Genomic DNA, 21298 nt, shown 5'->3' with positions numbered 1-21298 from the left:
CACTGTGCCCCTCACACTGACACTGTGCGCCCCTTACACTGTGCCCCTTACACTGTGCCCCTCACACTGACACTGTGCGCCCCACACACTGTGCCCCTTACACTGTGCCCCTCACACTGACACTGTGCGCCCCTTACACTGTGCCCCTTACAATGACACTGTGCGCCCCTTACACTCCCTCACACTAAGCCACTGACACTGTGTGCCCATTACACCGCACTACTTAACACTGCGCCCCTTACACTGTGTCCCTTACACTCCCTCACACTGACACTGTGCTCCCATACACTGCTTCCCCACGCACCGCGCCCCCTCACACAGACACTGCGCCCCCTTACACTACGCCCCTTATACTCCCTCACACTACGCCCCCTTACACTGTGCCCCTTATACTCCCTCACACTGCGCTCCTTTACACTCCCTCACACTGCGCCCCTTACATTGACACTGTGCAACCCTTACACCATGCTCCTTACACTGTGCACCTCGGTGACACTGAGCCCCTTACACTACCTTACACTGCGCCCCTTACACTGACACTGCGCCCCTTACACTGCGCCCCTTACACTACCTTACACTGCGCCCCTTACACTACCTTACACTGCGCCCCTTACACTACCTTACACTGCGCCCCTTACACTACCTTACACTGCGCCCCTTACCCTACCTTACACTGCGCCCCTTACACTACTGTACACTGACACTGCGCCCCTTACACTACCTTACACTGCGCCCCTTACACTACCTTACACTGCGCCCCTTACACTACCTTACACTGCGCCCCTTACACTACCTTACACTGCGCCCCTTACACTGTGCTCCTCACAAAGACACTGTGCGCCTCTTACACCGCGTTCCTTATACTGTGCCCCTCAGTGACACTGTGTCCCTTACACTGACACTGTGCGTCCATACACTGTGCTCCCATACACTGCTTCCCCACGCACCGCGCCCCCTCACACAGACACTGCGCCCCCTTACACTGTGCCCCTTATACTCCCTTACACTGCGCCCCTTACACTGACACTGCGCCCCTTACACTGTGCCCCTTATACTCCCTTACACTGACACTGTGCTCCCATACACTGTGCCCCTTATACTCCCTCAAACTGCGCCCCCTCACACTGTGCCCCCTCACACTGTGCCCACTTACACTGTGCCCCTTAAACTCCCTCACACTGCGCCCCCTCACACTGCGCCCCCTCACACTGCGCCCCCTCACACTGCGCCCCTTACACTCCCTCACACTGCGCCCCTTACACCACGCGCCTTACACTGTGCCCCTCACACTGTGCCCCTTACACTGCGCCCCTTACACTGACACTGCGCCCCTTACACTGCTCCCCTCACACTGTGCCCCTTACACTGCGCCCCTTACACTGACACTGCGCCCCTTACACTGCTCCCCTCACACCGTGCCCCCTCACACCGCGCTCCCTCACACTTCTGCTCAACACCTGTTCTACAACACGTATGGGCAGACTTGCCCTTACCAAACATGGCCGACGCGGTTTCCACCGTACGTCACCCTGGAGGCTCTCCCCCAATTGGTCAGCTGAAGCCGGGGGAGGGTTGGGGAGAGCTGTCGAGTGTCGCCGCTTTCCTCCGATTGGTTGAGGGGCGGGGACGTCACGGGCGGACGCTGGGGCAGAGGGCGAAGTCCTCTCGGCGGGTTCAGTTACCTGGAGGAGCCCGGAGAGGCAGGAGCTGACCACCCATCCTCCCTGTGAGGGGCAGTACAGGGGGAGAGAGCAGGGGGTCCCGGAACTGAGCCGCACACCCTGTGAGGGGCAGTACAGGAGAGAGCAGGGGCTGCCCACCCATCTACCCACCCACCCTGTGAGGGGCAGTACAGGAGAGAGCAGGGGCTGCCCACCCATCTACCCACCCACCCTGTGAGGGGCAGTACAGGAGAGAGCAGGGGCTGCCCAAACCCATGTGTGAGGGGTACAGAGCAGGAGCTGCCCACTCACCTACCCACCCTGTGAGGGGCAATACAGGGGGAGAGACCAGGAGCTGCCCGCCCACCTACCCACCCACCTACCCACCCTGTGAGGGGCAATACAGGGGGAGAGACCAGGAGCTGCCCGCCTACCCACCCTGTGAGGGGCAGTACAGGGGGAGAGACCAGGAGCTGCCCGCCTACCCACCCTGTGAGGGGCACTACAGGGGGAGAGACCAGGAGCTGCCCGCCCACCTACCCACTCTGTGAGGGCCAGTACAGGAGGTGCCAACCCAGTGAGGGGCAGTACAGGAGGTCCCGGGGCTGAACTGCCAACCCTGTTGCCGTAGGACAAGTAGAGGCTGAAAGGGGGTCATTGAAAAGGTTGAGTTTTGAAAGGGGCAGTTAGGAGGTGGAGATTGGAGGGGAGGGCAATAATGTGAGATTGAGGGGGGGCAGTAGAATATTGAGGGGGCAGAGAAGGCAGGGCAGGAAAATGCTAGGGCTCGCAGTGGGTCATTTGGAGAGCGGGTGGGGGAGCTAGGAGGCATTTCGCGCACTGCGCAGGATACTATTGTGTTGATCGGCTCGGGGGTAATTAGTGGCTGTAACCATGCGGCTGACGTTACACAAGAAGAAGATCGCTGCCTTGCTGCTGCTCCTAGGTGTGCTGCTCAGTGCCTGCCTGCTCCTCTACACCTCCTCCGCCTCCGATCAGGGTGGGTCTGAGCCTTTACCCCCGGCCTCGCTCCCCAGTGAGAGGACGAACCCCTCTGGCTTTCAGCTGCCCCGGGGCTCCCCGCTGCAGATGAGACTGGACGCTTACCGCAACAACCTGCGGCAGCCGGTGCTGAACGCTGAGCACTTTCCAGGTCGCCCCCAGCTGGTTGTGGTGGTGCAGGTGCGGGGGGGTCCAGGCAGCGGCCCCCGCCTGCGTCTGCTCGCCGATTCCCTCCGGGCAGCTGGCCCAGGGGCCACCGGCCGCCTCCTGCTAGTGCTGAGCATGGAGAAGCCCTGCCCTGAGGCTACCGATGCCATGCACTCCATTGACTTTTGCCGGGTGCTGCCCATATACTTCCCGTACAGCCTGAGCTTTTACCCTGAGGAATACCCAGGAGCAGACCCTGCCGACTGCCCGCGGGACTTGTCTCGGGAATCTGCCCTCCAGAGGGGCTGCAAGAACGCCGAGTACCCGGACATCCACGGGCACTACCGGGAAGCAGCCTTCGCTCTGGACAAGCACCATTGGTGGTGGAAGCTTCACTTCACGTGGGAGAGGCTGCGGGAGGTGAGTGGACACCGAGAGCAGGTGCTGTTCCTTGAGGAGGGCAGCTACCTTCTCCCTGACTGGTTGCACATGCTGCGGCTCATGCAGAAGCAGTGCCGCGAGGAGGGATGTCAGCTCCTGAGCCTGGGGGGCACCGCCAGCCCTGAACCGTCACCAGACCCTCAACATGCGGAAGTGAGTGGCTGGGTGGCACCCAAGCACCGGTCTGCAGTGGCCATGCCCAGAGAGCTCTACTACCAACTGATGGGCTGCCTGGCCGAATTCTGCACCTACGACGATTACAACTGGGACTGGAGCCTGCAGTATGTGTCCGCCGCCTGCCTCGCCCACCCACTGAAGGTGCTGTCTGCCAGCCTGCCCCGAGTGCTCACGCTGCCCGCCAAGGCGGAAGAAGGCGGGTGCGGGCGCACAGGACCCTGCGCCAGCACGGAAGCCGCCGCTCAAGCGCTCAGGGCACAGGTCAGGGAGCTGAGTGGGCGACTCTTCCCAAAAACCCTGACCATCGCCAGCCTTCAACAAGAAGTACATAACCCTCCACAGACTAAGAATGGAGGGTGGGGGGACATCAGAGACCATGCCCTGTGCCAGTCTTATGCCAGGCTGTGAAGTGCCAACTTGCCCTTAACGCCCACACTTCCTGGTTGTGTTTGAGACGGGGCTGCCACCCATCCTTCCGCTCCCCCGAGATGTCTGACCGGGGCTGCCACCCATCCTTCCCCTCCCCCGGGATGTCTGACCGGGGGCTGCCACCCATCCTTCCCCTCCCCCGGGATGTCTGACCGGGGGCTGCCACCCATCCTTCCTCTCCCCGGGGTGTCTGTATCGTGACCTAAATTCTCAGGATTTGTAGAAACATCTTTGTTACAATTTCTGCAAAATATTAACTTCACTTCTACCTAAATTGCTGCTTTTTGACATCAGCTGCAGCAGGGGCGGCCAACACCCAGTCCTCAAGGGCCACCAACAGGTCAGGTTTTCAGGATATCTCTGGCTCCGTTAGAATGACTGCACCAGCTGTGCTGAAGCAGGGATATCCTTAATCCCTGACCTACAGTACAGTATAGTGCGTGTGCGCTGGGATGGTTCTGGAAGCGCACCTTTACCTTCATGTTGATGCCTTAGGAATGGAAATGACTTTTTCACATGGTTTCAGGGCGCCAAGCAAAGTATTACTGTCAGTTTTTTGCTTTGTTCCGGCAGTTTCTGCGATTGGAAGTATTTGCATTGATGTGATTGGGGCTGTTTGCATATTTGGGGCAATCCCTTGCACAGCAGTCGCTCATTACGGGGTTCCCCACCCCTTCACTTGCCGGTCTCTGCAAAGTGTTGTGTATCCGGGAATATATCATTGTTTTTAACTCGTTGCCAAGACTTTGATTCCTGAACCAGCGTCCAACAGAAGCCGAGAACCCAAATCCACTGACCAAAGATGACTGTAAAAGCATATTCCTGTGCCTTATACCTCCGCACTGACCGGCTGTGTGTGTAGTATGTATATATATATATATTTGGGCCAAGCCATTTTACAATGATTTGTATGCTTCTTTTAACCCCTTCACTTCCAGAGGGGGTCTGCAATTCATTGCTTTGCCGGGAATTTTTGTGAAGGTGTTGCGAGGGATTGTTCCATGCATTGCTGAATCCCATGGCAGTAAAAGGGTTAATGGTCTCATTGACTGGGGCAAATGAAGCGGTGCAGAATGAGGAGCCCCCCCCCCCCTTCCCAGCATGTTTTGGGCCCAAGTGCTGACATTTTCCCATCAGCTCACATGGTACTTAAATGTGCACCAGCGCCTTACTCATTTTCACACAGAGGGGTCCCCAATGTATTATTCTGCGTTGTATTGCAGGCCTCCTGGCAGTGAATTGGTTAATCCAACTGAGCCTGCGAACCACTCACAGGGGTGACAAACTCCTGTCCTCAAGGGCCAACAGGTCAGGTTTTCAAGATATCCCTGCTTCAGCACAAGTGGCTCAGTCAAACATTGAGCCAAGTGTGCTGAAGCAGGGATATCCTGAAGACCTGTCGTGGCCCTTGGACTGGAGTTGGGGTGGCCAACTCCAGTCCTCAAGGGCCACCAACAGGTCTACCACTGAGCCACTGATTTAAGCCACGTGTGCTGAAGCAGCAATATCCTTAAAACTTGACCTGTTAGTGGCCCTTGACTGGGGTTGGCCACCCTCCGCACTAGCCCATCTCAGTGAAGAGGCTGGTCGTTCAGATCGGGAAAGTGTGTGTCGGGTCATTTGTTATACCGTGCCGGGAACAGGTTACTAGAGGGGAAATGTAGCCCTACAGTTTGTCCAGCAGCCAAAGAAAACCTGTCCCCGAAAATGCTGAAGTATCTAATACTGCTGGGGGGCTCCTAACCCCTGTGTGGGCTCCCAGCAGTGCGGGGGTTACATAGCGACATGGCTGGCACTATGATAACAGGTCTGACCTGTACTGTAGCCTTTTTTTTTGTTTGTTTAATCACCAAATATGTGTCTTTCGTACGTAAACCAAATACTTGCCGACTCCCTGTTACCGGACCAAAGGTCACTCGAAATCGCTTCCCTTTTTATTTTAATTCCTGTAGAAATCTGGAAACTCGCGACACTTTTTGCGAGTCGCCATGAAAGGTGAACGCCGGCGTATTTTCCGTGCTCTTTCCGCGGTTGGAATAGATAAGTCCGCCGCACACTGATCTCTAGGACAGTCGCCACATCTACAATGAGTTTAAAAGTCTCATGTTCCCAATGTTCCTGCCCCTTTATTCCCCCACCCTAACCTTTTTATTTAAATGGTGTTGGGGAGGATTTATGTGAAACGCTCAGCACTTGTATCTCGGCAGAAGTCACTGCTTAGTCACAATAATAACTATGTGCTGAATGACACCCAAAATACCAACATTTTTGCAATTATATATCAATTTAATAGGATTAGAAACATGCTGCTAAACCCGGGGTTCTCAACTCCAGTCCTCAAGGGCCAACAACCGGTCACTTTAAGGATATCCCTGCTTCAGCACACGTGGCTCAATCCAAGATTGCACCAGCTGTGCTGAAGCAGGGATATCCTGGAAACCTGAGCTGTTGGTGGGCCTTGAGAACTGGAGTTGGCCACCCCTTTGCTAAACCGTATGGCACACGCTGCCACATGGCATCGCGCCGTTTAGTAAATATGACCGTACCTTGGTTCCGGGTCACAGAGATGTCACAAGATATGAGTCACCGCTCGGATGTCCGTGCACAAAGACACCCAGGGATCTGTTTCATGTTGATGCAACAAAACCAATCGCAGCCGGCAGGGAGTCCAGGTTCCTTGGGGACTGTGCGTGGGAACGCTGCTCTCCGGGAATGAAACGGGTGTTTGCAGCGTCTCCCGTGGGAGCTCGCGTACAATGTGTCGCCCCGTCTGCTCTCGGGCTTCTGCATTATTGTGCTTTATCCGCTCGCGCCCACGGGCAGAATGGGGAATGGGTCAGTCTGCAGGTGAATGGAAGTGCGCCTGTGGAGTCGCGTTGCTATGTTTGGGGCCTGGCTGCTCTGCGGGGCCCGTTAGTGACTTTTAGCTTGTTGGCTAATGCAGAGTCCTGCGATATATTGTATTAATGTGAGCGCATTCATGCGGCAATGACTGGGAGGAGAAACTGACCTATACAAATGCATGTTAGTGTTTGTTCTTTGGGTCTAAAAGGGGCAGAGACAAGGGGTTAAAAAAACAGGAATAAGGCGATTTATTTAAGCTCTCTTTCCCACCCCCCCCCCCCCTTAAAATCACACGTTGTCCATATACTGTGAGATGAATGGGTTGTGGTGATATAAATAACAAGAGATGCCGGTGTCCCTCTGTTTCCCAGCGGAAAGAACGGACAATGAGATGTAAATATTTCTTGAACGATTGCGTTTCCGCAGAGGGACGTATCGTGGTTGTTTCCGCAGCGGGCATCTTCTCGGCCACATTTTGCTGCGTTTGAACGTTAAAGTTAGAGATATGCCGCGCGTGCGCTCCCGGAAAGAATGCGCCCGCGCTCTTTTACCTCAAACACAACTCGTTTCCAGCTGCATTCTCTGCCCAAACCGGTTCTGATTCAGCACGGTAACATTTGTGCACTTTCTGGGAATCATTTCACCATTAACCCATTGTGTGCCAGCGCAAACCTTTAACCCCTACACTGCCCAAAAAGCAGGCCTCGCTTTGTAACACATTGAAGATCCTCCTGGCACTGAGGGTTTCAGAAAGCCAAGCACGGTCAGGCGGGCGGCAAAGAGCGCAAGTTACTGAGTAGTGTGTGTGTGTGTGTGTGTGTGTGTGTGTGTGAGTGTCCTTAAACTGGGGTATGCACAATACAATACTCAGTAACTTGCACTCTTTGCCCCATGCAGGCCCGCCTGACGGTGCTTGGCTTTCTGACATGGGGGATATAGTACTGCGCATACATGTGGAAAGAACAGAACCTGATGCAGTGCGCACTCACAGAACTCTTTCTTCTGCGAGGGCGCGCTGCGTCGGGTTCTGCGAGGGCGCGCTGCGTCGGGTTCTGCGAGGGCGTGCTGCGTCGAGTTCTGTGAGGGCGCGCTGCGTCGGGTTCTGCGAGGGCCCACTGCGTTGAGTTCTGTGAGGGCGCGCTGCGTCGGGTTCTGCGAGGGCCCACTGCGTCGAGTTCTGTGAGGGCGCGCTGCGTCGGGTTCTGCGAGGGTGCGCTGCGTCGAGCTCTGCGAGAGCGCGCTGCGTCGGGTTCTGCGAGGGTGTGCTGCGTCGGGTTCTGCGAGGGTGCGCTGCGTCGGGTTCTGCGAGGGCGCGCTGCGTCGAGTTCTGCGAGGGCGCGCTGCGTCGAGTTCTGCGAGGGCGCGCTGCGTCGGGTTCTGCGAGGGCGCGCTGCGTCGGGTTCTGCGAGGGCGCGCTGCGTCGGGTTCTGCGAGGGCGCGCTGCGTCGGGTTCTGCGAGAGCGCGCTGCGTCGGGTTCTGCGAGAGCGCGCTGCGTCGGGTTCTGCGAGTGCGCGCTGCGTCGGGTTCTGTTTTTGCCACATGTATGCGCAGTACTATTTCCCCCACTAAAGGGAATGTTGTATATATGGATCCCTGGGAGTTGCTGGATTCTAATTGGATATCCGTGTTTGCCAGCTGACCGTGCGTGTGCTTTGTTGCGTCTGCGAGGGCGCGCTGCGTCGGGTTCTGCGAGGGCGCGCTGCGTCGGGTTCTGCGAGGGCGCGCTGCGTCGGGTTCTGCGAGGGCGCGCTGCGTCGGGTTCTGCGAGGGCGCGCTGCGTCGGGTTCTGCGAGGGCGCGCTGCGTCGGGTTCTGCGAGGGCGCGCTGCGTCGGGTTCTGCGAGGGCGCGCTGCGTCGGGTTCTGCGAGGGCGCGCTGCGTCGGGTTCTGCGAGGGCGCGCTGCGTCGGGTTCTGCGAGGGCGCGCTGCGTCGGGTTCTGCGAGGGCGCGCTGCGTCGGGTTCTGCGAGGGCGCGCTGCGTCGGGTTCTGCGAGGGCGCGCTGCGTCGGGTTCTGCGAGAGCGCGCTGCGTCGGGTTCTGCGAGAGCGCGCTGCGTCGGGTTCTGCCAGTGCGCGCTGCGTCGGGTTCTGTTTTTGCCACATGTATGCGCAGTACTATTTCCCCCACTAAAGGGAATGTTGTATATATGGATCCCTGGGAGTTGCTGGATTCTAATTGGATATCCGTGTTTGCCAGCTGACCGTGCGTGTGCTTTGTTGCGTGTGCGTGTGCTTTGTTGCGCACTAAACACATCTGTATTCTTACCAATGACTCCCTCTGGGTTTTATTATTTTAAAAAGTGTCGTTAGCTGACATGTTGGACAGAGGTCAGGGCAGTGCGACCCAGTCCTGTTTTTTAGACGTATTGCTCAGCATGGCGGGACTTTGTCCTGTACTTTCTGGCTTGGAAAGACCGGCCTGCAAGTCCCACAATGCGTATTGGTACGAGTTAACCCCCACCTTGCTGCCAGAGGTAACAGCTGTGTTCATTTCCCCCTTGGCAGCACCGGTATTAATACTGCAGTACCGCCCCAGGCCCAGAAAGAACACATGGCAGGGTTCTGTTAGATCCGGGGCGGCCAACTTCAGTCCTCAAGAGCTACCAACAGGTCTGGTTTTCAGGATATCCCTGCTTCAGCACAGGCGGCTCAGCCTTTGACTGTAGGAAGGGCACACACACACCAGCAAATAGGATCGGCTGTAATCTGACCGATGGTAATTTGCCGATACCGTCTTTTTCTCGAAGTGAAAGGTTTCGGAGGTAATATTATCGTGACGCGTGGTTTTTGTCTGGTTATTAATTAGTGTAATTGCTTTGCCGGCTAATGTTTATTTAAAACATTAGTCATTGTGTAGACAATCAAGGATTTCGTTTTAATGTACGGGTTCTCAAGACCCCCCCCCAACAGGTCAGGATATCCCTGCTTCAGCACAGGTGGCTCAATCAGTCGCTCAAAGACTGAACCACCTGTGCTAAAGCTGGGATATCCTGAAAACCTGACCTGTTGGTGGGTCTTGAGGGCTGAAATGGAGAACCCCCTGTTTTTAATGTATTTTCACTGTGATGGTTTGTTTAGTGCTTGGATTTTAAACTTTGGGGCGTGTCCAGCAAAAGTGGGGCAATTCTGGGGCAAAAACCTAGCTACCGACGTATCCAAGAAAAGTATCCTGTGGCTTTTCCCCCCGTTGGATAAGATGCAGTTGTGTGCTCCAGAATGGCACCGGTATTTTTGCCTTGCTACATGGAGATGTGTCAGTAAAACACAGCAATAAGAGAGGGTTAATGCCCACACATCGCCACTGATTTTTTGGCCTCTTTTAACCACTGAACGGTCACTCTTGATATCTGTGTAGCACCTTTTAGATATCAGGGAAATACTTTTAAAGCTGCCGTCCTCGACACGTGGTTTTGTTGGTATAAAAAATAAATAATAACAATAGAAATGAAGCAGGGGGTCTGCGGAGCTAAACCGCTCTGATTTCAGCCCCGGGGACCCCCTGATACCGGAGATAATTACCTCCTGTAGGGGGCGCCGGTATCGCTGCTATTTAAATGTCCCAGTCGCACAGGCCAATAGGAAGACGCAAGGGAAGAAGTCACGGCTTTTGATTGTGTCCGTGTGACGCGGGAGCTTTAAAGCCACCATTTCCATAACCCCAACAAGCCCAGCCGGCGCTGCTACCGGCACCCCCTGCGGAAGCATCTCGGGAAGCAGGAGGTCCCCAGAGCCAAAATAAACGCAGTTCAGCTCCAGAGACCCCCTGCTTCAAACCTATTTTTAAAACAAAATGGCGCTTGAACGGCCTCCTTTAAGATGTAACCTCTTTAGTCTTGGACAGGCCAGCTGTGTATTGCTGTGATCTGCAAAGCTTTTCACACCTCTCCAGCAGTGATGTGGTTAAAATGCTGATTAAAATTGGTTATAAACCTTGATATTTTTTTTATATATATATAATTTTATTTTGCAGAGGTCTAACTCTGAGAAAGTGACACCCTCTGTCTTCATTATACAATGCTTGGATACACCCCCTGCTGTAAATGTCTTGTTTCTGTTGTTGTCTCCTCGGTATTCAGGGCTGTGAAGCTGCGATGTAAATGTCTGTGCCTGAAGGACATGTACCTCTCTATGCAACGTCGGGAGGCTCCCGGCGTAATCACACGGGTTTCTCTAACGGGATAACAGTCATGTTTTACAATGAAAATGTTAGGATTTTACAAATTATTTTTTGTAACAATAAAAATACATTCAAATGAATGAGTGCTGGAGTCTGTGCTTCTTTTTAAATAAAGTCGTGTGTGTGTGTGTGTGTGTGTGTGTGTGTGTGTGTGTGTGTATATGTAATGAATTATTTGTATGCATCAGAATAACGAGTGTCCCGCAGCAGGACGGAAACGTTGGATATTCTGCTGGTGCAATATATACCCCTTTCTGATCACTATTAGGCAGAGTCTTCATCGATACTGGTATCTAATCTATATTGGACCAATGTAACCCAGTAACGGTGATGTGCCATGGGTTAAATTTGTTTGTTATCACAGTCCAGGGGGAGCATATAAGAAAGGAGGGACAAAAACAGCCAACTGTAAGTGTAGATGTATTATGATGGTGGGTGGGTATCAGGTCTGTGTCTTGGCTCTATGTTCTGCCTACTCACAAGATAGAGGAGATTATCAGGCACACAAACTGTGGCAACCTGTAGTCTGGAACTCAGGACAAACGGTAACTCCCGGGGGTGTCATGTGGGTGTACCTCGGTATTAAGAGTAATAGCTCCATAGCGCAGATCAATATGGTACAAAAATGTTTATATTTAAAGTATAAAAAACGCATTTAATAAATGTAATAAAAAGGCAGATCACACTAACGAGTGTATTTGGAGAGAGTACACGTCACCCTGCTCACCGCCCGCCTCCTGTGAACGGGAGCAGGGTGTAGTCTCTCCAAATACACTGAAGTCCAGACCCACGTTTCTGCAATTGAAACTGGTTAAAGTCCACACGAATGTTTGTTATTATCATGCAATGCTGAATTCAGAGCCAGGACTTGTTCACCGTTCTGCAGTAAGTCCTCAAAACTCCTTATCTGATTTCACAATCCCTCCTTTTCCATATTGACCACACCCTCATCTCATGTTCCCGCTCACATTGCTCCCACACCACCTCATCTCATGTTCCCGCTCACATTGCTCCCACACCCTCATCTCATGTTCCCGCTCACATTGTTCCCACACCACCTCATCTCATGTTCCTGCTCACATTGCTCCCACACCACCTCATCTCATGTTCCCGCTAACATTGCTCCCACACCGCCTCATCTCATGTTCCCGCTCACATTGCTCCCACACCACCTCATGTTCCCGCTCACATTGCTCCCACACCACCTCATCTCATGTTCCCGCTCACATTGCTCCCACACCACCACATCTCATGTTCCCGCTAACATTGCTCCCACACCACCTCATCTCATGTTCCCACTCACATTGCTCCCACACCACCTCATCTCATGTTCCCGCTCACATTGCTCCCACACCACCTCATCTCATGTTCCCGCTCACATTGCTCCCACACCACCTCATCTCATGTTCCCGCTCACATTGCTCCCACACCACCTTATCTCATGTTCCCGCTCACATTGCTCCCACACCACCTCATCTCATGTTCCCACTCACATTGCTCCCACACCACCTCATCTCATGTTCTCGCTCACATTGCTCCCCCACCACCTCATCTCATGTTCTCGCTCACATTGCTCCCACACCACCTCATCTCATGTTCCCGCTCACATTGCTCCCACATCACCTCATCTCATGTTCCCGCTCACATTGCTCCCACACCACCTCATGTTCCCGCTTACATTGCTCCCACACCACCTCATCTCATGTTCCCGCTCACATTGCTCCCACACCACCTCATCTCATGTTCCCACTCACATTGCTCCCACACCGCCTCATCTCATGTTCTCGCTCACATTGCTCCCACACCACCTCATCTCATGTTCCCGCTCACATTGCTCCCACATCACCTCATCTCATGTTCCCGCTCACATTGCTCCCACACCACCTCATGTTCCCGCTTACATTGCTCCCACACCACCTCATCTCATGTTCCCGCTCACATTGCTCCCACACCACCTCATCTCATGTTCCCACTCACATTGCTCCCACACCGCCTCATCTCATGTTCTCGCTCACATTGCTCCCACACCACCTTATCTCATGTTCCCGCTCACATTGCTCCCACACCACCTCATCTCATGTTCCCACTCACATTGCTCCCACACCACCTCATCTCATGTTCCCGCTCACATTGCTCCCACACCACCTCATGTTCCCGCTCACATTGCTCCCACACCACCTCATCTCATGTTCTCGCTCACATTGCTCCCACACCACCTCATGTTCCCGCTCACATTGCTCCCACACCACCTCATCTCATGTTCCCACTCACATTGCTCCCACACCACCTCATCTCATGTTCCCGCTCACATTGCTCCTACACCACCTCATCTCATGTTCCCGCTCACATTGCTCCCACACCACCTCATCTCATGTTCCCGCTCACATTGCTCCCACACCACCACATCTCATGTTCTCGCTCACATTGCTCCCACACCACCTCATCTCATGTTCCCACTCACATTGCTCCCACACCACCTCATCTCATGTTCCCGCTCACATTGCTCCCACACCACCTCATCTCATGTTCCCACTCACATTGCTCCCACACCACCTCATCTCATGTTCCCGCTCACATTGCTCCCACACCACCTTATCTCATGTTCCCGCTCACATTGCTCCCACACCGCCTCATCTCATGTTCCCGCTCACATTGCTCCCACACCACCTCATCTCATGTTTCGCTCACATTGCTCCCACACCACCTCATGTTCCCGCTCACATTGCTCCCACACCACCTCATCTCATGTTCCCGCTCACATTGCTCCCACACCACCACATCTCATGTTCCCGCTCACATTGCTCCCACACCACCTCATCTCATGTTCCCGCTCACATTGCTCCCACACCACCTCATCTCATGTTCCCGCTCACATTACTCCCACACCACCTCATCTCATGTTCCCACTCACATTGCTCCCACACCACCTCATCTCATGTTCCCGCTCACATTACTCCCACACCACCTCATCTCATGTTCCCGCTCACCTTGCTCCCACACCACCTCATCTCATGTTTCGCTCACATTGCTCCCACACCACCTCATGTTCCCGCTCACATTGCTCCCACACCACCTCATCTCATGTTCCCGCTCACATTGCTCCCACACCACCACATCTCATGTTCCCGCTCACATTGCTCCCACACCACCTCATCTCATGTTCCCGCTCACATTGCTCCCACACCACCACATCTCATGTTCCCGCTCACATTGCTCCCACACCACCTCATCTCATGTTCCCGCTCACATTGCTCCCACACCACCTCATCTCATGTTCCCGCTCACATTGCTCCCACACCACCTCATCTCATGTTCTCGCTCACATTGCTCCCACACCACCTCATCTCATGTTCCCGCTCACATTGCTCCCACACCACCTCATCTCATGTTCCCGCTCACATTGCTCCCACACCACCTCATCTCATGTTCCCGCTCACATTGCTCCTACACCACCACATCTCATGTTCCCACTCACATTGCTCCTACACCACCTCATCTCATGTTCCCGCTCACATTGTTCCCACACCACCACATCTCATGTTTCGCTCACATTGTTCCCACACCACCACATCTCATGTTCCTGCTCACATTGCTCCCACACCACCTCATCTCATGTTCCCGCTCACATTGCTCCCACACCACCTCATCTCATGTTCCCGCTCACATTGCTCCCACACCACCTCATCTCATGTTTCGCTCACATTGCTCCCACACCACCTCATCTCATGTTCCCGCTCACATTGCTCCCACACCACCTCATCTCATGTTCCTGCTCACATTGCTCCCACACCACCTCATGTTTCGCTCACATTGCTCCCACACCACCTCATCTCATGTTCTCGCTCACATTGCTCCCACACCACCTCATCTCATGTTCCCGCTCACATTGCTCCCACACCACCTCATCTCATGTTCCCGCTCACATTGCTCCCACACCACCTCATCTCATGTTCCCGCTCACATTGCTCCTACACCACCACATCTCATGTTCCCACTCACATTGCTCCTACACCACCACATCTCATGTTTCGCTCACATTGCTCCCACACCACATCTCATGTTTCGCTCACATTGCTCCCACACCACCTCATCTCATGTTCCCACTCACATTGCTCCCACACCACCACATCTCATGTTCCCGCTCACATTGCTCCCACACCACCTCATCTCATGTTCCCGCTCACATTGCTCCCACACCACCTCATCTCATGTTCCCGCTCACATTGCTCCCACACCACCACATCTCATGTTCCCGCTCACATTGCTCCCACACCACCTCATCTCATGTTCCCGCTCACATTGCTCCCACACCACCTCATGTTTCGCTCACATTGCTCCCACACCACATCTCATGTTTCGCTCACATTGTTCCCACACCACCACATCTCATGTTCCTGCTCACATTGCTCCCACACCACCTCATCTCATGTTCCCGCTCACATTGCTCCCACACCACCTCATCTCATGTTCCCGCTCACATTGCTCCCACACCACCTCATCTCATGTTCCCGCTCACATTGCTCCCACACCACCTCATCTCATGTTCCCGCTCACATTGCTCCCACACCACCACATCTCATGTTCCCACTCACATTGCTCCCACACCACCTCATCTCATGTTCCCGCTCACATTGCTCCTACACCACCTCATCTCATGTTCCCGCTCACATTGCTCCCACACCACCACATCTCATGTTCCCACTCACATTGCTCCCACACCACCTCATCTCATGTTCCCACTCACATTGCTCCCACACCACCTCATCTCATGTTCCCGCTCACATTGCTCCCACACCACCTCATCTCATGTTCCCGCTCACATTGCTCCCACACCCTCATCTCATGTTCCCGCTCACATTGCTCCCACACCACCACATCTCATGTTCCCGCTCACATTGCTCCCACACCACCTCATCTCATGTTCCCGCTCACATTGCTCCCACACCACCTCATCTCATGTTCCCGCTCACATTGCTCCCACACCACCTCATCTCATGTTCCCGCTCACATTGCTCCCACACCACCTCATCTCATGTTCCCGCTCACATTGCTCCCACACCCTCATCTCAGGTTCCCGCTCACATTGCTCCCACACCACCTTATCTCATGTTCCCGCTCACATTGCTCCCACACCCTCATCTCATGTTCCCGCTCACATTGCTCCCACACCACCTCATCTCATGTTCCCGCTCACATTGCTCCCACACCACCTCATCTCATGTTCCCGCTCACATTGCTCCCACACCACCTTATCTCATGTTCTCGCTCACATTGCTCCCACACCACCTCATCTCATGTTCCCGCTCACATTGCTCCCACACCACCTCATCTCATGTTCCCGCTCACATTGCTCCCACACCACCTCATCTCATGTTCCTGCTCACATTGCTCCCACACCACCTCATCTCATGTTCCCGCTCACATTGCTCCCACACCACCTTATCTCATGTTCTCGCTCACATTGCTCCCACACCACCTCATGTCATGTTCCCACTCACATTGCTCCCACACCACCACATCTCATGTTCCCACTCACATTGCTCCCACACCACCTCATCTCATGTTCCCACTCACATTGCTCCCACACCACCTCATCTCATGTTCCCACTCACATTGCTCCCACACCACCACATCTCATGTTCCCGCTCACATTGCTCCCACACCACCTCATCTCATGTTCCCGCTCACATTGCTCCCACACCACCTCATCTCATGTTCCCGCTCACATTGCTCCCACACCACCACATCTCATGTTCCCGCTCACATTGCTCCCACACCACCTCATCTCATGTTCCCGCTCACATTGCTCCCACACCACCTCATGTTTCGCTCACATTGCTCCCACACCACATCTCATGTTTCGCTCACATTGTTCCCACACCACCACATCTCATGTTCCTGCTCACATTGCTCCCACACCACCTCATCTCATGTTCCCGCTCACATTGCTCCCACACCACCTCATCTCATGTTCCCGCTCACATTGCTCCCACACCACCTCATCTCATGTTCCCGCTCACATTGCTCCCACACCACCTCATCTCATGTTCCCGCTCACATTGCTCCCACACCACCACATCTCATGTTCCCACTCACATTGCTCCCACACCACCTCATCTCATGTTCCCGCTCACATTGCTCCTACACCACCTCATCTCATGTTCCCGCTCACATTGCTCCCACACCACCACATCTCATGTTCCCACTCACATTGCTCCCACACCACCTCATCTCATGTTCCCACTCACATTGCTCCCACACCACCTCATCTCATGTTCCCGCTCACATTGCTCCCACACCACCTCATCTCATGTTCCCGCTCACATTGCTCCCACACCCTCATCTCATGTTCCCGCTCACATTGCTCCCACACCACCACATCTCATGTTCCCGCTCACATTGCTCCCACACCACCTCATCTCATGTTCCCGCTCACATTGCTCCCACACCACCTCATCTCATGTTCCCGCTCACATTGCTCCCACACCACCTCATCTCATGTTCCCGCTCACATTGCTCCCACACCACCTCATCTCATGTTCCCGCTCACATTGCTCCCACACCCTCATCTCAGGTTCCCGCTCACATTGCTCCCACACCACCTTATCTCATGTTCCCGCTCACATTGCTCCCACACCCTCATCTCATGTTCCCGCTCACATTGCTCCCACACCACCTCATCTCATGTTCCCGCTCACATTGCTCCCACACCACCTCATCTCATGTTCCCGCTCACATTGCTCCCACACCACCTTATCTCATGTTCTCGCTCACATTGCTCCCACACCACCTCATCTCATGTTCCCGCTCACATTGCTCCCACACCACCTCATCTCATGTTCCCGCTCACATTGCTCCCACACCACCTCATCTCATGTTCCTGCTCACATTGCTCCCACACCACCTCATCTCATGTTCCCGCTCACATTGCTCCCACACCACCTTATCTCATGTTCTCGCTCACATTGCTCCCACACCACCTCATGTCATGTTCCCACTCACATTGCTCCCACACCACCACATCTCATGTTCCCACTCACATTGCTCCCACACCACCTCATCTCATGTTCCCGCTCACATTGCTCCTACACCACCTCATCTCATGTTCCCGCTCACATTGCTCCCACACCGCCTCATCTCATGTTCCCGCTCACATTGCTCCCACACCACCACATCTCATGTTCCCGCTCACATTGCTCCCACACCACCTCATCTCATGTTCCCGCTCACATTGCTCCTACACCACCTTATCTCATGTTCTCGCTCACATTGCTCCCACACCACCTCATGTTCCCGCTCACATTGCTCCCACACCACCTCATCTCATGTTCCCGCTCACATTGCTCCCACACCACCTCATCTCATGTTCCCGCTCACATTGTTCCCACACCACCACATCTCATGTTCCCGCTCACATTGCTCCCACACCACCTCATCTCATGTTCCCGCTCACATTGCTCCCACACCACCTCATCTCATGTTCCCGCTCACATTGCTCCCACACCACCTCATCTCATGTTCCTGCTCACATTGCTCCCACACCACCTCATCTCATGTTCCCGCTCACATTGCTCCCACACCACCTTATCTCATGTTCTCGCTCACATTGCTCCCACACCACCTCATCTCATGTTCCCGCTCACATTGCTCCCACACCACCTCATCTCATGTTCCCGCTCACATTGCTCCCACACCACCTCATCTCATGTTCCCGCTCACATTGCTCCCACACCACCTCATCTCATGTTCACGCTCACATTGTTCCCACACCACCACATCTCATGTTCCTGCTCACATTGCTCCCACACCACCTCATCTCATGTTCCCGCTCACATTGCTCCCACACCGCCTCATCTCATGTTCACGCTCACATTGCTCCCACACCACCTCATCTCATGTTCCCGCTCACATTGCTCCCACACCACCTCATCTCATGTTCCCGCTCACATTACTCCCACACCACCTCATCTCATGTTCCCGCTCACATTGCTCCCACACCACCTCATCTCATGTTCACGCTCACATTGTTCCCACACCACCTCATCTCATGTTCCTGCTCACATTGCTCCCACACCACCACATGTCATGTTCCCGCTCACATTGCTCCCACACCACCTCATCTCATGTTCCCGCTCACATTGCTCCCACACCACCTCATCTCATGTTCCTGCTCACATTGCTCCCACACCACCTCATCTCATGTTCCTGCTCACATTGCTCCCACACCACCTTATCTCATGTTCTCGCTCACATTGCTCCCACACCACCTCATGTTCCCGCTCACATTGCTCCCACACCACCTCATCTCATGTTCCCGCTCACATTGCTCCCACACCACCTTATCTCATGTTCTCGCTCACATTGCTCCCACACCACCTCATGTTCCCGCTCACATTGCTCCCACACCACCACATCTCATGTTCCTGCTCACATTGCTCCCACACCACCTCATCTCATGTTCCCGCTCACATTACTCCCACACCACCACATGTCATGTTCCCGCTCACATTGCTCCCACACCCTCATCTCATGTTCCCGCTCACATTGCTCCCACACCACCTCATCTCATGTTCCCGCTCACATTGCTCCCACACCACCTCATCTCATGTTCCCGCTCACATTGCTCCCACACCACCTCATCTCATGTTCCCGCTCACATTGCTCCCACACCACCTCATCTCATGTTCCCGCTCACATTGCTCCCACACCACCACATCTCATGTTTCGCTCACATTGCTCCCACACCACCTCATCTCATGTTCCCGCTCACATTGCTCCCACACCGCCTCATCTCATGTTCCCGCTCACATTGCTCCCACACCACCTCATCTCATGTTCCTGCTCACATTGCTCCCACACCACCTCATCTCATGTTCCCGCTCACATTGCTCCCACACCACCTCATCTCATGTTCCCGCTCACATTGCTCCCACACCACCTCATCTCATGTTCCCGCTCACATTGCTCCCACACCACCTCATCTCATGTTCCCGCTCACATTGCTCCCACACCACCTCATCTCATGTTCCCGCTCACATTGCTCCCACACCACCTCATCTCATGTTCCCGCTCACATTGCTCCCACACCACCTCATCTCATGTTCCCGCTCACATTGCTCCCACACCACCTCATCTCATGTTCCCGCTCACATTGCTCCCACACCACCTCATCTCATGTTCCCGCTCACATTGCTCCCACACCACCTCATCTCATGTTCCCGCTCACATTGCTCCCACACCACCTCATCTCATGTTCCCGCTCACATTGCTCCCACACCGCCTCATCTCATGTTCCCGCTCACATTGCTCCCCCACCACCTCATCTCATGTTCCCGCTCACATTGCTCCCACACCACCTCATCTCATGTTCCCGCTCACATTGCTCCCACACCACCTCATCTCATGTTCCCGCTCACATTGCTCCCACACCACCTCATCTCATGTTCCCGCTCACATTGCTCCCACACCACCTCATCTCATGTTCCCGCTCACATTGCTCCCACACCGCCTCATCTCATGTTCCTGCTCACATTGCTCCCACACCACCTCATCTCATGTTCCCGCTCACATTGCTCCCACACCACCTCATCTCATGTTCCCGCTCACATTGCTCCCCCACCACCTCATCTCATGTTCCCGCTCACATTGCTCCTACACCACCTCATCTCATGTTCCCGCTCACATTGCTCCCACACCACCTCATCTCATGTTCCCGCTCACATTGCTCCCACACCACCTCATCTCATGTTCCCGCTCACATTGCTCCCACACCACCTCATCTCATGTTCCCGCTCACATTGCTCCCACACCACCTCATGTTCCCGCTCACATTGCTCCCACACCACCTCATCTCATGTTCCCGCTCACATTGCTCCCACACCACCTCATCTCATGTTCCCACTCACATTGCTCCCACACCACCTCATCTCATGTTCCCACTCACATTGCTCCCACACCACCTCATGTTCCCGCTCACATTGCTCCCACACCACCTCATGTTCCCGCTCACATTGCTCCCACACCACCTCATCTCATGTTCCCACTCACATTGCTCCCACACCACCTCATGTTCCCGCTCACATTGCTCCCACACCACCTCATCTCATGTTCCCACTCACATTGCTCCCACACCACCTCATCTCATGTTCCCACTCACATTGCTCCCACACCACCTCATGTTCCCGCTCACATTGCTCCCACACCACCTCATGTTCCCGCTCACATTGCTCCCACACCACCTCATCTCATGTTCCCGCTCACATTGCTCCCACACCACCTCATCTCATGTTCCCACTCACATTGCTCCCACACCACCTCATCTCATGTTCCCACTCACATTGCTCCCACACCACCTCATCTCATGTTCCTGCTCACATTGCTCCCACACCACCTCATCTCATGTTCCCGCTCACATTGCTCCC

The 21298-nt window shown here is 54.3% G+C and overlaps 1 protein-coding gene across 1 annotated transcript; it reads left to right on the top strand.

The window, feature by feature from the left end:
* The first annotated feature begins 1631 nt into the window (after positions 1-1631).
* On the top strand, positions 1632-6979 carry LOC142493973 (alpha-1,6-mannosyl-glycoprotein 2-beta-N-acetylglucosaminyltransferase-like). The gene has a single exon (XM_075598798.1). The coding sequence runs from the start codon at positions 2556-2558 to the stop codon at positions 3834-3836; it is 1281 nt and encodes a 426-aa protein (XP_075454913.1). The 5' UTR covers positions 1632-2555; the 3' UTR covers positions 3837-6979.
* The last annotated feature ends 14319 nt before the right edge of the window (positions 6980-21298 follow it).

This window comes from Ascaphus truei, chromosome 4 (genome assembly GCF_040206685.1).
Source record: "Ascaphus truei isolate aAscTru1 chromosome 4, aAscTru1.hap1, whole genome shotgun sequence".
Lineage (NCBI taxonomy): Eukaryota > Metazoa > Chordata > Amphibia > Anura > Ascaphidae > Ascaphus > Ascaphus truei.
This window is presented reverse-complemented; position numbering and strand designations above follow the sequence as displayed.

Coding starts and splice junctions, on each gene's coding strand:
- LOC142493973 (XM_075598798.1), top strand. CDS start 2,556: ATGCGGCTGACGTTACACAAGAAGAAGATCGCTGCCTTGCTGCTGCTC.